Source organism: Salvelinus sp. IW2-2015, linkage group LG27 (assembly GCF_002910315.2).
Source record: "Salvelinus sp. IW2-2015 linkage group LG27, ASM291031v2, whole genome shotgun sequence".
Lineage (NCBI taxonomy): Eukaryota > Metazoa > Chordata > Actinopteri > Salmoniformes > Salmonidae > Salvelinus > Salvelinus sp. IW2-2015.
This window is the reverse complement of record NC_036867.1, coordinates 849,180-863,883: the sequence shown is the minus strand read 5'-3', so window position 1 is coordinate 863,883 and position 14,704 is coordinate 849,180. Positions and strand designations below refer to the sequence as shown.

General features: G+C 46.3%; 2 protein-coding genes across 3 annotated transcripts in view; both read left to right on the top strand.

Moving 5' to 3' along the window:
* LOC111953312 (traf2 and NCK-interacting protein kinase) overlaps positions 1–2,674 on the top strand; it is a 31,190-nt gene extending 28,516 nt beyond the window's left edge. For both annotated transcript variants that reach the window (XM_023972520.2, XM_023972519.2), the window contains exons 3-5: positions 1,942–1,998; positions 2,115–2,240; positions 2,318–2,674. In XM_023972520.2, coding sequence (XP_023828288.1) covers positions 1,942–1,998; positions 2,115–2,240; positions 2,318–2,497 — 363 coding nt within the window. In that variant the 3' untranslated portion in view covers positions 2,498–2,674. The remainder of the gene's footprint in view (positions 1–1,941; positions 1,999–2,114; positions 2,241–2,317) is intronic.
* Positions 2,675–7,118: 4,444 nt separating this feature from the next.
* Positions 7,119–14,704, top strand: part of tnikb (TRAF2 and NCK interacting kinase b) — a 38,040-nt gene continuing 30,454 nt past the window's right edge. Inside the window, 10 exon segments of the mRNA XM_070435653.1 lie at positions 7,119–7,175; positions 7,276–7,327; positions 7,505–7,535; positions 7,754–7,923; positions 9,499–9,565; positions 9,696–9,894; positions 10,056–10,184; positions 10,915–11,001; positions 13,315–13,524; positions 13,872–14,246. Of these exon segments, the coding sequence (XP_070291754.1) occupies positions 7,119–7,175; positions 7,276–7,327; positions 7,505–7,535; positions 7,754–7,923; positions 9,499–9,565; positions 9,696–9,894; positions 10,056–10,184; positions 10,915–11,001; positions 13,315–13,524; positions 13,872–14,246 (1,377 nt within the window).

The following is a 14,704-nucleotide window of genomic DNA, read 5'->3' as shown; positions in this document are numbered from 1 at the left end:
GAGTACTGAGGGCATTCAGATGGGTGGTCCGCAGCAAATGTTCTTCACAATACAACAAACAGGCTCATTGTGTTCAGGACAACCCAGGGTTTAATGCCACGTCATCTGTTACTGTTCTATATCAAGCATAGCGATCAATAGCGTTAACACTGTATTTTACATGAGTTTTATGATATGGACCTTTTGGCTTGCTTGTATGACATCAAAACAGTCATCATCTTTCAAAATACATCGAGTCCTCTTAATTTAAAGCTCTCCCTCACTCAGACGTTATTCTTTTTTGCAAAAGTTGCCCAATTAGCAGGAGGAATGGGGGCAACTTCTTGTCACGTGCGGTGCTCAAGTTCAGAGCGGCTGTCAGTCAAAACCCACTGTGAAGTGGAGACACAGAGCTCTGATGTCACATAGAGCTTGTTACTGTACAGCCACTACGTTCCAATTTAAGTGGTTATTAGTGCCCAAATGTGCAATTGTTTTCAACCCGTTTACCGGTACGAGTGTGAAGGGCTTCTCAGGATGTAGAGTTGTCTTCCAATCTGCTCCCACAGAACCATAAGCTACAAGCTTCCCAGGAAATTACACCTGATCTTGTGTTGTCTTCCTGTGTGTAATATGCTTTCCGCATATCTGCCATTCCATTTCCGTTTAAGAGTGTGTGTTTTCTGGCGTGCGTGTGCGTGCTCGCGACCTAGCTTCACTGGTGTTGTGTAAGGGAGAGTGAGTCAGTATGCCCAGAACGTTTAGGACAGTCAGCTACACAACTGGACCAAGCAGAGTCTGGCTGTCTGGCTGTCTGGCTGTCTGGCTGGCTGTCTGGCTGTCTGGCTGTCTGGCTGGCTGTCTGGCTGTCTGGCTGGCTGGCTGGTTGGCTGGCTGGTAGGGCAGAATGGAGTTGTGGGTCGTCAGCTGTCTCACAGCATGTCTGAACGAGATGAGGGGGAGGTGAGAGAGCGAGAGAGAAGGGGGGCAGAGAGGGGAAAGGATAGAACAGTTTGGTTCAGCTTCTCTGCCCGTCAAATACAGTCAGTGTGTCTGATGCAATACTGAGAAACATACTGTATTGTCTGTGTGTGTTATAGCAGTGATGTGTGAGTTCTTCCACTCTACACAGACACATGCTGACTCAATCCTCATCTTATGTTACATCTAGCTGTTTTGGGTATTATTTAACTTCCCTACTGTAGCTGCCTCTGCTACACTGAGTGTACAAAACATTAAGAACACATTCCTAATATTGAGTTGCACCTCCTGTTGCCCTCAGATCAGCCTCAATTCATTGGGGCATGGACTCTACGAGGTGTCGAAAGCGTTCCACAGGGATTCTGGCCCATATTGGCTCCAACGCTTCCCACAGATGTGTCAATTCGGCTGGATGTCCTTTAGGGGGTGGACCATTCTTGATACACACAGGAAACTGTTGAGCGTGAAAAACCCAGCAGCATTGCAGTTCTTGACACACTCAAAACGGTGCACCTGGCACCTACTACCATACCATGTTCAAAGGCACTTAAATATTTTCTCTTGCCCATTCAACCTCAGATTGTGTATGTGTGCCCTTCAATGTCTCAATTGTCTCAAGGCTTAAAAATCCTTAACCTGTCTCCTCCCCTTCATCTACACTGATTTGAAGTGGATTTAACAAGTGACATCAATAAGGGATCATAGACTGACCAGGTGAATCCAGGGGAAAGCTATGTCATGGAAATAGGTGTTCCTAATGTTTTGTCCACTCAGTGTACAGCTGGAGCCTTGTCAGTGGGCATCAGCAGCAGCGCTGTGTGTGCTGGCCTGCTGTCAATCAGCCATCTTGGTCAGGCTGAGAGCTGGGTGACAGGCTGTGGCTTTGGGACTAAAACACAAACCGGTTACATGATGGAACTGTTGGTAAAACTGCTTTATTTTAGATACTCATCTCTCTCTCTCTGTGTCTCTGTCTCTCAGGGTCGCCATGTCAAAACTGGCCAGCTTGCCGCTATCAAAGTTATGGACGTCACTGGCGTAAGTCACAGATGCACACACAAAACCGTAAAAACAATTCAGACTGATTTGAGAAATCCCAAATCCTGTCGACTGTGTTTGTGTACCACTCTAAGGTGTGTGTGTGTGTGTTCCAGGATGAGGAAGAGGAGATTAAAGCAGAGATCAACATGTTGAAGAAGTACAGCCACCATCGGAACATTGCTACCTACTACGGTGCCTTCGTCAAGAAGAACCCTCCTGGCATCGACGACCAGCTATGGGTACGTATGCCTGTGTGAGTGAGTGCTGTTCAGTTTGGTGTGTGTTAATCCCTCTCTCTCTCTCTGTGTCTCTGTAGTTGGTGATGGAGTTCTGTGGGGCGGGCTCGGTGACAGATCTGATTAAGAACACCAAGGGGAACTCTCTGAAGGAGGAGTGGACTGCCTACATCTGCAGAGAGATCCTCAGGGTAGAATTCAGTTCAATTCAAAGGGCTTTATTGGCATGGGAAACATGTTTACGTTGCCAAAGCAAGTGAAAAAGACAAGAAAGAGTAATAAAAAATGAACGGTAAACATTACACTCATGTTTCAAAGGAATAGAAACATTTCAAATGTCATATTATGTATATATATATACAGTGTTGTAACGATGTGCAAATAGTTAAAGTACAAAAAGGACAATAAATAAACATAAATATGGGTTGTATTTACAATGGTGTTTGTTCTTCACTGGTTGCCCTTTTCTTGTGGCAACAGATCACAAATCTTGCTGCTGTGATAGCACACTGTGGTATTTCACCCAGTAGATATGGGAGTTTATCAACATTGGATTTGTTTTCTAATTATTTGTGGGTCTGTATAATCTGAGGGAAATATGTGTCTCTAATATTGTCATACATTTGGCAGGAGGTTAGGAAGTGCAGCTCAGTTTCCACCTCATTTTGTGGGCAGTGTGCACATAGCCTGTCTTCTCTTGAGGGCCAGGTCTGCCTACGGCGGCCTTTCTCAATAGCAAGGCTATGCTCACTATATCTGTACATAGTCAAAGCTTTCCTTAATTTTGGGTCAGTCATAGTGGTCAGGTATTCTGCCACTGTGTACTCTCTGTTTAGGGCCAAATAGCATTCTAGTTTGCTTAGTATTTTGGTAAATTCTTTCCAATGTGTCAAGTAATTCTCTTTCGGTTTTCTCATGATTTGGTTGGGTCTAATTGTGTTGCTGTCCTGGGGCTCTGTGGGGTCCGTTTGTGTTTGTGAACAGAGCCCCAGGGCCAACTTGCTTAAGGGACTCTTCTCCAGGTTCATCTCTCTGTAGGTGATGGCTTTATCAAATCAAGTTTTTTGGTCACATACACATATTTAGCAGATGTTATTGCGGGTATAGCGAAATGCTTGTGTTCCTAGCTCAACCAGTGCAGTAGTATCTAACAGTTCACAACAATACACACAAATCTAAAATAGTGGAATTAAGAAATATATAAATATTAGATTGAGCAATATCGGAGTGGCATTGACTAAATACAGTAGAATATAATACAGTATATACTTATGAGATGAGTAAAGCAGCGTGTAAACATTGTGTTCCATTAGTAAAGTGGCCAGTGTTCCATTATTAAAGTGGCCAGTGTTCCATTATTAAAGTGACTAGTGTTCCATTATTAAAGTGGCCAGTGATTCCAAGTCTATAGCAGCCTCTAAGGTGCAGGGTTACATAACTGGGTGGAAGCCGCCTAGTGATGGCTATTTAACAGTCCGATGGCCTTGAAATAGAAGCTGTTTTCAGTCTCTTGGTCCCAGCTTTGATGCACCTGTACTGACCTCGCCTTCTGGATGGTAGCGGGGTGAACAGGCCATGGCTCGGGTGGTTGATGTCCTTGATAATCTTTTGGGCCTTCCTGTGACATCGGGTGCTGTAGGTGTCCTGGAGGGCAGGCAGCGTGCCCCTGGTGATGCGTTGGGCAGACCCCACCACCCTCTGGAGAGCCCTGCGGTTGCGGGCAGTGCAGTTGCTGTACCAGGCGGTGATACAGCCTGACAGGATGCTCTCTATTGTGCATCTGTAAAAGTTTGAGTGTTTTAGGTGACAAGCCAAATTTCTTCAGCCTCCTGAGGTTGAAGAGACGCTTTTGCGCCTTCTTCACAACACTGTCTGTGTGGGTGGACCAATTAATTTTGTCCGTCTACGCCAAGGAACTCATAGTTTTCCACTTTCTCCACTGCGGTCCCGTCGATGTGGATAGGGGTGTGCTACCTCTGCTGTTTCCTGAAGTCCACGATCAGCTCCTTTTGTTTTGTTGACGTTGAGTGACAGGTTATTTTCCTGGAACCACACTCCCAGAGCCCTCATCTCCCTGTATGATGTCTCGTCATTGTGGGTAATCAGACCTACTACTGTTGTTTCGTCTGCAAACTTGATGATTGAGTTGGAGGCGTGCGTGGCCACGCAGTCATGGGTGGACAGGGAGTACAGGAGGGGGCTGAGCACGCATCCCTTGGGGGGCCCCAGTGTTGAGGAGCAGCGGAGTGGAGGTGATGTGTCTTACCTTCACCACCTGGGGGCGGCCCAATCAGGAAGTCCAGGACCCAGTTGCACAGGGCGGGGTTCAGACCCAGGGCCCGAACTTAATGATAAGCTTTGTGGGCACTATGGTGTTGAATGCTGAGCTGTAGTCAATGAACAGCATTCTTACATAGGTATTCCTCTTGTCCAGATCGGGGCTCCCGAGTGGGGCAGCGGTCTAATGCACTGCATCTCAGTCCAAGAGGTGACACTACAGTCCCTGGTTCGAATCCAGGCTAAATCACATCCGACCGTGATTGTGAGTCCCATCGGGCGGTGCACAATTGGCTCAGCGTTGTCCGGATTTGGCTGTGGTAGGCCATCATTGTAAATAAGAATTTGTTCTGAACTGACTTGCCTAGTTAAAGGTTAAATGTAAAAGATGGAATTGGGCAGTGTGCAGTGCGATGGCAATTGCATCGTCTGTGGATCTATTGGGGCGGTAAGCAAATTGATGTGGGTCTAGAGTGTTCGGTAAGGTAGAGGGGATACGATCTTTAACTAGCCTATCAAAGCACTTCATGATGACAGAAGTGAGTGCTACGGGGCGATAGTCATTTAGTTCAGTTACCTTTGCTTTCTTGGGTACAGGAACAATGATGGACATCTTGAAGTGGGGACAGCAGACTGGGATAGGGAGAGATTAAATATGTCTGTAAACACTCCAGCCAGCTGGTGGAAGGTTTGGGAAGTTATGGTAGGTTTGGGAATCACTTCCTTTTAGGTGGTTGTAAAATTTAACGGATCTTTTCTGGAGTTTGATCATTAGCGGGTATCGGCCTAATTCTGCTCTACATGCATTATTTGGTGTTTTACGTTGTATACGGAGGATATTTTTGCAGAATTCTGCATGCAGAGTCTCAATTTGGTGTTTGTCCCATTTTGTGAATTATTGGTTGGTGAGCATACCCCAGACCTCACAACCATAAAGGCCAATGGGTTCTATAACTGATTCAAGTATTTTTAGCCAGATCCTAATTGGGATGTCAAATTTCATGTTCCCTTTGATGGCATAGATTAGTTCCTTCTTGCCTTGTCACCCTCTCTCACCTCATTCTCTAACTCCCCCACATCTAAAACTAATGCAATCAACATATTTTGGAATGAAACCTGCTGACATTAAATAGTGATGAGCTTTGAGGGCAATATGGTGTTGAATGCTGAGCTGTAGTCAATGAATAGCATTCTCACATAGGTGTTCCTTTTGTCCAGGTAGGAAAGGGCAGTGTGGAGTAGAAATTGGGGCGGTATGCAAATTGGAGTGGGTCTAGGGTTTCTGGGATAATGGTGTTGATGTGAGCCATGACCACCCTTTCAAAGCACTTCATGGCTACAGACGTGAGTGCTACGGGTCAGTAGTCATTTAGGCAGGTTACCTTAGTGTTATTGGGCACAGGGACTATGGTGGTCTGCTTGAAACGTGTTGTTATTACAGACTCAGGTAGGAACAGGTTGAAAATGGCAGTGAAGACACTTGTTGGTCAGCGCATACTCAGAGTACACGTCCTGGTAATCCGTCTGGCCCTGCGGCCTTGTAAATGTTGACCTGTTTAAAAGGTCTTACTCACATCGGCTACGGAAAGCGTGATCACACTGTCATCCAGAACAGCTGATCATGCATGTTTCAGTGTTACTTGCCTCGAAGCGAGCATAGAAGTTATTTAGCTCGTCTGGTAGGCTCGTGTCACTGGGCAGCTCTCGGCTGTGCTATCCTTTGTAGTCTGTAATAGTTTGCAAGCCCTGCCACATAAGACGAGAGTCGGATCCGGTGTAGTACGATTCAATCTTAGTCCTGTATTGAAGCTTTGCCTGTTTGATGGTTCGTCAGAGGGCATAGCGGGATTTCTTATAACCTTCCGGGTTAGAGTCCCGCTCTTTGAAAGCGGCAGCTCTACCCTTTAGCTCAGTGCGGATGTTGCCTGTAATCCATGGCTTCTGGTTGGGGTATGTACGTACAGTCACTGTGGTGACGACGTCATCAATGCACTTATTGATGAAGCCGGTGACTGAAGTGGTGTACTCCTCAATGCCATTGGAAGAATCCCAGAACATATTCCAGTCTGTGCTAGCAAAACTGTCATGTAGCTTAGCATCTGCTTCATCTGACCCCTTTTTTTATTGACTGAGTCACTGGTGCTTCCTGCTTTAGTTTTTGCTTGTGAGCAGGAATCGAGATGATAGAATTATGGTCAGATTTGCCAAATGGAGGGAGAGCCTTGTACGTGTTTCTGTGTGTGGAGTGTGCCTTATAACACATTATAGACGCCAACAGTCTGCGTGCTACTCTCTCTCTCTCTCTCTCTTCTCTCCTCTCTCTCTCTCTCTCTCTCTCTCTTCTCTCTCTCTCCCTTCTCTCTCTAGGTCTGACCCATCTCCACCAACACAGGTATCCACAGAAGAATCTAAGTCAGAAACTCCTGCTCGACAGCAGAACGCAGAGTCAAACGGGTGAGACACACAGACAACAGGAAAACAGACAGACTGGTGACGACAGATCAAAATGTTCACTGTGTGTTGGTTCCAGTGGACTTGGAGTGAGTGCCCAGTTGGACCGTACGGGTGGGGAGGAGGGAACACGTTATAGGGAGCCATAATTGGATGCTCCTGAAGTCATTCGCCTGCGACGAGAACCCTGAGGCAACCTACGACTTCAAGGTACCAACAGTAGGCTCTGTGTATGTCTGTTTGTGGGTTAGTGTATTTTCCCTGGTCACTCAATGCCCCCTAACTCCTCTCTGTCTCTCTCTTCTTTCAGATGACCTGTGGTCTCGGGTATTACGGCTATAGAGATGCAGAAGGAGCACCGCGTAAGTACCAGTGCCTACCACAACACAACGTAGGCTGGCACAACAGTGAATCTGTGGCATAAGACACTATAGACATCGTGTGCAGTAGTTGGAGATCATGGTTGTTAACCCTTTCTCTCCCTCTCTGCAGCACTGTGGTGACATGCACCCAATGAGAGCTCTCTCTCCCCATCCCAGAACCCCGCCCCAGACTCAAGTCTAAGAAGTGGTGAGTTATCACAGCACCATCACACACACACACCACACACACACACACACACAAACACACACAACACACACACACACACACACTCTCACTCACTCACTCACTCATTCACTCACCACCACTCACTCACTCACTCACTCACTCACTCACTCACTCACTCACTCACTCACTCACTCACTCACTCACTCACTCCTCACTGTGTTGTCTCTGTGTGTGTTCAGGTCTAGAAGTCCAGTCGTTCATTGGAGTTGCTTGGTGAAGAGTCATGGTCAGAGACCCAGCACAGAGCAGCTGTTGAAGCACCCCTTCATCAGAGAGCTGCCTAACGAACGACAGGTCCGCATCCAACTGAAGACCATATCGACAGAACCAGAAGAAACGTGGAGAGAGGGTGAGACTACCCAACAGACACACACATAGACATATGTACACACACACACACACACACACACACACCCACACACACACCACACAACACACACACACACACACACACACACACACACACAACACACACCAGTAACACACACACACACACACACACACACACACACACCACACACACACACACACACACACAACACACACCACACACACACCACACACACACACACCACACACCAGATTACATACACACACACACACACTCACTCACACACCACTATACACATTACACACACTCACACATCTGACCAGCTGAATAAAAGTCAGCCAAAAGAAAACAAGAAGGTTCAGATCCAACTGGATGAGTGTGTATGGGTGTGTGTGTTTAACTGGTGTGTGTGTTTAATGGGTGGTGTGTGTGTGTAACTGGTGTGTGGATGTCGTAACTTGGTTGACTGTGTGTGTGTTGTGTGGTGTGTGTGTTGTGTCTGTGTGGTTGTGGTGTTGTGTGTGGTGTGTGTGTGGTGTGTGTGTGTGTGTGTGGTTGTGTGTGTGTATGTGTGTTGTGTGTGTAACTGGTTGATATGTGTGTGTGTGTTGTGTGTGTAACTGTGTGATGCTGTGTGTGTACAGTGCAATGCTAAATATTCAGACCCTTGACTTTTTCCATATTTTGTACGTTACAGCCTTATTCTAAAATTGATTAAATAGATTTTTTCCCTCATCAATCTACACAGAATACCACCATAAGACGAGCAAAACAGTTTTTATTTTATTTTTGGCAAATGTATTAGTAATAAAAAATATCACATTACAAAAGTATTCAGACCCTTACTCATACTTTTAAGCACCTATGGCAGCAATACAGCCTCAGCTTTTGGTTATGACGCTACAAGCTTGGCACACCGTATTTGGGAGTTTCTCCCATTGTTCTCTTGCAGCTCCTCTCAAGCTCTTCAGGTTGATGGGGAGCGTCGCTTCACAGCTATTTTAGTCTCTCCAGAGATGTTAGATTTGGCGTTCAAATCCGGGCTGAAAGTATATAGTACGTGTTCGGTTGATGTGTGTGTCTCGTGTGTAGTGTGTGTGTGGCTGGTGTGTTGATACGTTGATCTGTGTGGGTGTGTTTCTGTGTGGAAAACATTGTGTGGTGTGTGTGTGTGTGTGTGTGTTGTTGTGTGGGTGTGTGTTGTGTGTGTGTGCTGCTGGTTGTGTTGTGTGTGTGGTTGTGTGTGTGTGTGTGTGTGTGTTGTGTGTGTGTGTGTGTAACTGGTGTGTGTGTGTGTGTGGTGTGTAACTGGTTGATGTGTGGTGTGTGTGTAACTGGTTGGTGTGTGTGTGTGAACGTGTGTGACTGTTGATGTGTTGTGTAAGCTGGGTGTGACTGTTGTGTGTTAACTGGCGTTGACGTGTGTGTGTTGAACTGGTTGATGTGTGTGTGTAACTGCGCGTTGACGTGTGTGTAACTGGTTGATGTGTGTGTGTGTGTGTGTAACTGGTTGACGTGTGTGTGTGTGTAGCTGGTTGACGTGTGTGTGTAACTGGTTGATGTGTGTGTAACTGGTTGATGTGTGTGCTGCAGATGAAACAGAGTATGAGTACAGTGGCAGTGAGGAAGAGGAGGAGGAACGGGACATGGGGGAGCCAAGGTAGGGTGTGTGTGCTTGTGCGTACATACACTATTGTTTGCGTGTGTATTTGCCTCCAAATGTGTAGGAGAGAGATTTCCACTCATAAACCCTCCCTCTCCTATCTCTCCTCTGATTGGTCTTTGTCCAGCTCCATCATCAACGTCCCTGGAGAGTCGACGTTAAGGCGGGACTTCCTGCGGCTGCAGCTGGCCAATAAGGAGCGTTCTGAGGCTCTGCGGAGGCAGCAGTTGGAGCAACAGCAGAACGAGGAACACAAACGTCTCCTGTTGGCAGAACGACAGAAACGCATAGAGGAGCAGAAAGAACAGAGGAGGAGACTGGAGGAGGTAGACTGCATGCTTTTCACTCCATCATGCCCACCTGAACACAACTTTTCTGCTTCAGATGGTTTCTGTTCACATTGCATTTTCCAGCACGGCTCGGCTCAATTACATATCTGGTGACAGCTATGACGCTCTCTCTCCCTCTCTCTCTCTTTGTCTAACAGCAACAGCGTAGGGAGCGCGAGATGAGGAAGCAACAGGAGAGAGAACAGAGGAGACGCTATGAAGAGATGGAACAACTTCGGAGAGATGAGGAGAGGAGGCACGCAGAGAGAGAACAGATACACACACAGGTAACTCTCAGGTGCGCACACATCCACACACTTATCTCTCTCACTCTTTTACACACACTAACTCATTGACCAGGAATCACCCCAGTCTGCCACAGCTCTGTTGACATTTAGGTGTTATGTCCCAGGGCAGGTTTAGTTAGGGTCTGGGGCTAGGGCCTGGATGACTCTGCTTCATGAATGCTTCTCTTTCACTCTGATGCTTAACACTCACTCTCTAATAAAACGTTTTTCTCTCTTACACACTTGATTCAATATTAAGTACCTTGGGGTGGTTCTATACATCAAGTCTCTTTTCTTGGTTATGCCTTTTTATTTTTCTTCGACTGAATCTGTTTATCACTGCGCTCTCTCTTTCCTCCCTTCTCCCTTCCTCTCTACACCTCCTATCATGTCACTCCATCTCGCTTCTATTTGGGTTTTAATCCGTACTTTGGTTTCTTTCTCAAAAAATATTTTCCTTAATCTGTCCTTGTACTCTCTCTCTCACTCCCTCTCACCCCCTTATCACCCCCTTTCTTCTCCTCCTTATCACCCCCTTTCTTCTTCTCCTCACCCCCTTTCTCCTCCTCATCACCCCCTTTCTCCTCCTCATCACCCCCTTTCACCTCCTCAACTCCTTTCACCCCATCGTCACCTCCTTTCTGTCTCCGTTGACTGCTCTGATCACTCACCTGGCTGCTCTGGGCTCTGATTGGCTGATCTCCTGGCTGTCTGGCCTGTGATTGGGTAGGAGTATATCCGTAGGCAGCTGGAGGAGGAGCAAAGACAGCTGGAGATTCTACAGCAACAACTACTCCAGGAGCAGGCTCTACTGATGGTAACCTCTCACCCTTGACCTCTTACCCCTGAGTCCTCAGCCTATCACCTATCCACAACAACCCCTTATCTCTCTTGTTGCACAAGCATATACACTATATATACAAAAGTATGTGGACACCCCTTCAAATGAGTGGATTCGTCTATTTCAGCCACATCCATTGCTGACAGGTGTATATACAGTTGAAGTCGGAAGTTTACATACACCTTAGCCAAATACATTTAAATTCAGTTTTTCACAATTCCTGACATTTTATCCTAGTAAAAATTCCCTGTCTTAGGTCAGTTAAGATCACCACTTTATTTTAAGAATGTAAAATGTCAGAATAATAGTAGAGAGAATTATTTATTTCAGCTTTTATTTATTTCATAACATTCCCAGTGGGTCAGAAGTCTACATACTCAATTAGTATTTGGTAGCATTGCCTTTAAATTGTTTAACTTGGGTCAAACGTTTCGGGTAGCCTTCCACGAGCTTCCCACAATAAGTTAGGTGAATTTTGGCCCATATATCCACATAATTTTCCTCCCTCATGATGCCATCTATTTGTTGCGGAAGTGCACCAGTCCCTCCTGCAGCAAAGCACCCCCACAACATGATGCTGCCACCCCTGTGCTTCACGGTTGGGATGGTGTTCTTCGGCTTGCAAGCGTCCCCCTTTTTCCTCCAAACATAACGATGGTCATTATGGCCAAACAGTTCTATTTTAGTTTCATCAGACCAGAGGACATTTCTCCAAAAAGTATGATCTTTGTCCCCATGTGCAGTTGCAAACCGTAGTCTGGCTTTTTTTATGGCAGTTTTGGAGCAGTGGCTTCTTCCTTGCTGAGCGGCCTTTCAGGTTATGTCGATATAGGACTAATTTTACTGTGGATATAGATACTTTTGTACCTGTTTCCTCCAGCATCTTCCAAGGTCCTTTGCTGTTGTTCTGGATTGATTTGCACTTTTCGCACCAATGTACGTTCATCTCTAGGAGACAGAACGCGTCTCCTTCCTGAGAGGTATGGCGCTGCGTGGTCCCATGGTGTTTATACTTGCGTACTATTGTTTGTACAGATGAACATGGTACCTTCAAGCATTTGGAAATTGCTCCCAAGGATGAACCAGACTTGTGGAGGTCTCCAGTTTTTTTCTGAAGTCTTGGCTGATTTCTTTTGATTTTCCAATGATGTCAAGCAAAGAGGCACTGAGTTTGAAGGTAGGCCTTGAAATACATCCACAGGTACACCTCCAATTGACTCAAATGATGTCAATTAGCCTATCAGAAGCTCTAAGCCCATGACATAATTTTCTGGAATTTTCCAAGCTGTTTAAAGGCACAGTTAACTTAGTGTATGTAAACTTCTGACCCACTGGAATTGTGATACAGTGAATTATAAGTGAAATAATCTGTCTGTAAACAATTATTGGAAAAATGACTTGTGTCATGCACAAAGTAGATGTCCTAACCGACTTGCCAAAACTATAGTTTGTTAACAAGAAATTTGTGGAGTGATTGAAAAACGAGTTTTAATGACTCCAACCTAAGTGTATGTAAACATCCGACTTCAACTGTAATTGAACACACAGCCATGCAATCTCCATAGACAAACATTGGCAGTAGAATGGCCTTACTGAAGAGCTCAGTGACTTTCATCGTAGCACCATCATAGGACGCCACCTTTCCAACAAGTCAGTTTGTTACATTTCTGCCCTGCTAGAGCTGCCCCGGTCAACTGTAAGTGCTGTTATTGTGAAGATCACCATGCATAGTACCAACTGCAAAGTTTGGTGGAGGAGGAATAATGGTCTGGGGCTAGGCCCCTTAGTTCCAGTGGAGATACATTTTAACGCTACAGCATACAAAGACATTCTGGATTATTCTGTGCTTCCAACTTTGTTGTAACAGTTTGGGGAAGGCCCTTTCCTGTTTCAGCATGACAATGCCCCTGTGCACAAAGTGAGGTCCATACAGAAATGGTTTGTAGAAGAACTTGACTGGCCTGCGCATAGCCCTGACTTCAACCCCATCGAACACCTTTGGGACGAATTGGAACGCTGACTGCAAGCTAGACCTAATCACCCAACATCCATGCCCGACCTCACTGATGCTCTTGTAGCTGAATGGAAGCAATGTTCCAACATCTAGTGGAAAGCCTTCCCAGAAGAGTGGAGGCTGTTATAGCAGCAAAGGGGGGGGGGGCAACTCCATATTAATGCCCATGATTTTGGAATGAGATGTTCGACACGCAGGTGTCCATACTTTTGGCCATGGAGTGTACTTTGTGTTTGTGCATTTGTTTCCTGTGTAAACTGTGCGTGTATCTACAGGAGTACAAGCGTAAGCAGATGGAGGAGCAGCATCAGGCTGAGCGTCTCCAGAGACAGCTGCAGCAGGAGAGAGCCTACCTGGTGTCCTTGCAGCAGCAGCAGCAGCAGCAGCAGCAGCAGCAGCAGGAGCCACGGCCACAAGACACCAAACAGCTGTACCACTACAAAGACACAGCCCCCAATAACGACAAACCTGCCTGGGCCAAGGAGGTACTGTTCGCACGCACACACACATCACACACACAGCGCTTATAGATGTGTTCAGTATATTTGGTTACACACCAACAGTATATTATGTTTCCTACAATGATCTCTCTCCTCTCAGGATTGAAGTTTTCTGAAGAGTGGGAGCCCTGTATCATTGCTATGTCTGGACTATAAGATATATCAAAATGTCTCTCTCTTTTTCCAAAACACAGTGTCTCCATCATGGACAGACCCTCTGTTTCTATGTTAGTTTTTTTCAGGTTCTTCCACAGTAATAAATGTGTGTGTTTGTGTCCACATAGCTATATGTGTTTGATGTGTTCAGTGACAGTGTGATGTTCTGTCTCTAGGTAATGCGTCAAACCCAGAGTAGCTCACCTCGTATTCCTCCCATTAAGCACCAGTCCATTAACCAGCCTCGAGATGCCAGCCTCGAGATGCCAACCTCGAGATGCCAACCTCGAGATGCCAGCCTAGCACTCCTCCTGTTCCCTGGTTACACCCCCTGCTCCCGTCCCCCCTCCTACCCTGCCCAATCAAGTCCCTCCAGGGAGAGGCTTCTCCAATCTGAAGGCAATAGTGTGACCGTTCCGTGCATACGTGTGTCCTTTGCCCCTGATCCCGCCCCTGACTCCTCTCATCATATCATGCGTCGCCCTGAGGCCAGAAGGAAGAGCCCTGAGGGAGAAGTTCAGGAGTTGAGGGGGAGGTGTCCAGGTCGACGGGTCAGTGAGGGAGACACCCATTTCCGGTGTTTCTGAGACACTTCCTCCCTCTCTCTCTTCAGAGGTGGACTAACCCTAACCTTTAACCCTTGGCTGGTGTGTCTGTGGAGCTCTCTTTCTCTCTCCCATCCCTCCTTTCTTCTGAACGGGACTCTCCTTTCCTTATTAACAATTTTCTCTTCCCTTACACCAGGGGACGGACTCCTGAAAGAACCCTTGCTGGAATGTTCTATGTTCTAGAGTAGTTGCTAGAGAGTTCTAGAATGGTGGCTGGATGTTTCTAGAATGGTGGCTAGATAGTTCTAGAATGGTGGCTGGATTGTTCTAGAATGGTGGCTGGATTGTTCTAGAATGGTGGCTGGATGGTTCTAGAATGGTGGCTGGATGGTTCTATGTTACTGGTGTTTTTTTAGAATGGTGGCTGGATGGTTCTATGTTACTGATGTTTTTTTAGAATG